Source organism: Seriola lalandi, unplaced genomic scaffold (genome assembly GCF_002814215.2).
Source record: "Seriola lalandi dorsalis isolate HSWRI2012SDOR001 ecotype SW California unplaced genomic scaffold, Sedor1 jcf7180002049956, whole genome shotgun sequence".
In the NCBI taxonomy this organism is placed as follows: Eukaryota; Metazoa; Chordata; class Actinopteri; order Carangiformes; family Carangidae; genus Seriola; species Seriola lalandi.
In genome coordinates, this window is record NW_019520509.1 from 1 (window position 1) to 3,791 (window position 3,791).

Below are 3,791 nucleotides of genomic sequence, written 5' to 3' on the forward strand. Positions count from 1 at the left end.
TCTTGCATCCAGCTGGCAGGCTATTTTGGCTAGCTTGCGAAGCCAACGATAGCAAACTGTGCCTTGGCTAGCGTCAGGCTAGCCAGCTAGCTAGCTAGCTAGCTACTAACGTCGCTAACGGTGGTTAGCTAGCTAGCGAGCTGTAGTAACTTGCGTCATGGATGAACTAGTCGTGGAAGTGAGGGGAACAAGTGGGGCCTTTTATAAGGTAAGTAAATGACTTTTGTTGAGCATCGTCATCTTACTTACGACACTGCATAAACGTTAGGCTAACTAACATGAAACTGCCTTGCTGGACTAGCTAAGAAACATTTGTTTGTATCTGCGGGCCTCATTGGTTCTGTCCGTTGAAAATCTGTAAACAAAGCTAACGCTAGGCTGCTGCTGTAACCTCAGTGCTGCTAGCTGAATGAGTGAGTAATTGGTGTTAATGTCGGTGCTAAACCAATGCATTTGTAGTAGTGTTGATAACGTTGACGTGATCGCAGTCTTCTATTATCTGTAAATTGATGGGCAATGTGGTGGGCAGTTGGTTGCAGATACAGAAGTACTAAAATTCGGTTACGGTTTGTGTTTTAATTCAGGATAACAGCAGCAAAATTGGGGTGTTATGTGTTACCTGCATGATTCCTCTAGTGGGCTGGTAGCTTTTGTTTTGTCAATATTGGTGAGAATTTGGGGGTTATACTGAAGACAAGAGTCAACAAGTAGGATGAACGGGAATTTTGGATGTTATGCATCTGCATAACATCCAAAATTCCCGGTCTTTGATCATATTAATACCATGGACTGAGGAGAGTAAGTTGGGAGTGTGTCTTGCAAAGCAGGGTTATCTGACTAATATCTATGAGCAAGATAGACACAAGAGCAAATATTGATATACAGGCGTTGATCCCATGGCCTGCGTTTATCATTGGTGGAAGAAGTACTCAAGTCCTTCAGGTTATTGACATACAAGTTTTGATGTGGGATGAAAAGATTGTATTTATAAGGCAATGAAAAGGAGAAGAAACAAAAAAGCATGAAAGACAGAAGGTTGGAAGAAAAGAAGGAAGAAAATACAAATAATTACCAGTATTTTAATTTGAACTCATGTTTTGATTGTAAAACCTTAATCTGCAAGGCAACTACTCATTGTAGCTATCATATAAGTGTGGCAGTATAAAGGAAGAAAGTTGGTAACAATTACAATAGCACAACACAGTAGCTGAGATCCGCTGACTGTGTATTTAGTGTACAGTAGCTCTACTAATTTGGTTGCAGAGTAAGTGAGAGTGGATTGTGATTGCTTGCACCTAATGTCATCTTTCTAGAAGTAGAAGCATTGATGCTGCCAAACTATTATAAGGCATATGAATGCAATGACTGCACAGTACAGCCTCCAGAAAGCATTCTGCATTGTAATACGTTTTGAGTTGGCCAGCAAACTTTCCTGCAAATCTTTAAATTGCACTTGACTGTTGCCATTTACACTGTAGACTCCTCACGCTGCATTCAGTGCCAACTGAAGTGTTTTAAATGTATGAAGAAATGACTACTTCACTAAAGCATATTCCTGATTGCTTAAAGACTCCTTTATGGATTTTACTTGGCAATAAGTCAAGTTAGAGGTGGCAACATCAGCAGTGGGTGAATAGATGCAAATGGTGTTGTTGGCCTGCAGTTTGAATGGCATGTGTTATTATTCAAACTTTCACCAAAAAACAGTTACACAATTGGCAGTAGATTAGTTCAATAGTGTTCGCACAAATGTATTTGAGATGTGGGTAGGGATTACACACATCTGGATCTCGGCTACTGTAGAGTAACCTAGTTTTAAAAATTCCAGATGCCTTAAGTCATTTTCAGACTTTATTTATGAGGATGTTAATGGTTCTTAAAATTAGTTATTATTAAATTGTAAGTGTAATGCAGTACATGTCATTAGCTTTATACTGTTCTTGGACTATACAACTATACCATTAGATATGGAGATTAAATCTATCTACTAACAAGTATCAGTCGCCCAGTTTATCGAAATTCCTCAGTTTGTGTATAGAGCTGTAGGAGACAGAGATGTGTTTCTCATAGAGCCACACCAGTGCTGCACAGTCTTTAATTTTGTATGAAAGTGGACTTCAGCCTGGGTCCAGGATGCTAATACCAAGCTAAATTTGGTACATGTATTGGGTTTAATCGAGCCAAATAGGTTGCAGCTTATTGCAGATCACATGCTTGTTTATAGGTTTGTTTTTTAAATAAACAATTTCTGAATCTGAAGGCTTTAGTTGAACGATTGTGAGGGTTTTGGTCGACTATGAAAGCTGTTTTTAATGATCTTTTAGAGATAAATGAGCTATTGATCATTACTTGAAAATTATGTCTCTTTGGCATCACAATAAGATTCATCTGCTGTGGCCATTAATTAACATAGTAATTGTCATGACTGCATTCATCTGCAAAATGACAATAATACTGAAGAAATTATTTGACAGTTGTTTCAACTAATTCATGCAGTAAATCAGATGTAGTCATTTGGCAATTAGTGGTCTAATACTTTCTTAAGATGAGGACAGTCATACAGGTTTTGGAGGTAGGTAGTTTATCATCACCACTGTGGTAATTTCTGACTAGAGAAACTGGAAGACACTGGACTGCATGGATAAATGTCAAAGTTGTCAGTTTTTACTGAAAAGTACCCAGATTTAATTAAATTTAATTAATAGGAATAGATTGATTTAAAAAGTGCCTGCACATGACACTATATTATCTCATGATACATTCGCTGCCTTGGCAATTTTTCTTTGCCTTTGAATCCATCCCAATTTTGGCCGGATGAACGTAGCTTACATCCTCAGAACTTTGCTCCTAAAACTGACGGTTCAAGCTGTCATAAATCAGTGAAGAGCTACGTTTACAGGTTTACAGCATGATTATGGGTCAAAGAGGTCATAAAGTTGGCACAGTTAAACAGCTTTCCCTGTGTCTTTGGGGATTCTGAGAAGCTTTCCTTTTGGAAGTTTTTGCTTCATTTCATCTACTACCCATAGGCTAGGTTAGGCTCTCTATTTCTCTCTTTTCCTCCTAGGCATTGCATGTCCTACTTGCAGTACTTGACACACATGGATGCAGACTGTGTGTACAACCAGAGAGAGACAGACTCAAACCTGACTTGAACCCAGAGCCTAAAAAAAGAAAAAAAATTAGGCTGTTTGGTTACTAACGTCTTTGTGCTCGGGTAGCTGAATTGCAGGCCTTTTACATGCTTGAGTGTAAAGCTCCTATTGATATTAGTACAGGTATATCAAGTCCTGGTTATTCTGATATGTCATTCCCTACTTTGATTCTTGTAGGCCTTTGTGAAGGATGTTCACGAAGGATCAGTCACTGTAGCGTTTGAAAACAAGTGAGTTATGCACATACACAACAAAATATAACATACTGTGAAGTGTTTCCTTTATCAATGATGAAATTCACACAAATATTTGCATTAATGTTGTGTCCCTCTGTCCTAGCTGGCAGCCAGAGCGTCAGATCCCATTTCAGGATGTGCGATTTCCTCCTCCAACAGGGTTCTGCAAGGAGATCAATGAGAGTGATGAGGTCGAGGTGGGACTGATTCAATACCTTCACAATTGTTTACAAAAATTTTGCCACCAAAGACGGCTGATTTATGACAAAGTTGGTGTAGTTAGAGTGCAAAGGAATATTCATTTGGGTATGGCAACTTTCAATGGAGAAGTTCTCAAAAAGGTTTAAAAAATAAGCACATATCAGTTGATCTCTGCATTAAGTTTGTTTATTGACTTGTC

The 3,791-nt window shown here is 38.6% G+C and overlaps 1 protein-coding gene across 1 annotated transcript; it reads left to right on the forward strand.

The window, feature by feature from the left end:
• Positions 1-7: 7 nt before the first annotated feature.
• On the forward strand, positions 8-3,738 carry LOC111649110 (fragile X messenger ribonucleoprotein 1-like). Its single transcript, XM_087171860.1, has 3 exons — positions 8-208; positions 3,333-3,385; positions 3,495-3,738. Exons 1-3 carry the CDS (start codon positions 158-160, stop codon positions 3,736-3,738), a joined length of 348 nt encoding a protein of 115 aa, XP_087027986.1. The 5' UTR covers positions 8-157.
• The last annotated feature ends 53 nt before the right edge of the window (positions 3,739-3,791 follow it).

What these genes read in the sequence shown, in the direction of transcription:
- LOC111649110 (XM_087171860.1), top strand. Translation starts at nt 158, where the DNA reads ATGGATGAACTAGTCGTGGAAGTGAGGGGAACAAGTGGGGCCTTTTAT. An exon ending in CAAGTGGGGCCTTTTATAAG is followed by an intron (nt 209 to 3,332) that starts GTAAGTAAATGA and finishes TGATTCTTGTAG; the next exon opens with GCCTTTGTGAAGGATGTTCA. An exon ending in ACTGTAGCGTTTGAAAACAA is followed by an intron (nt 3,386 to 3,494) that starts GTGAGTTATGCA and finishes CCTCTGTCCTAG; the next exon opens with CTGGCAGCCAGAGCGTCAGA.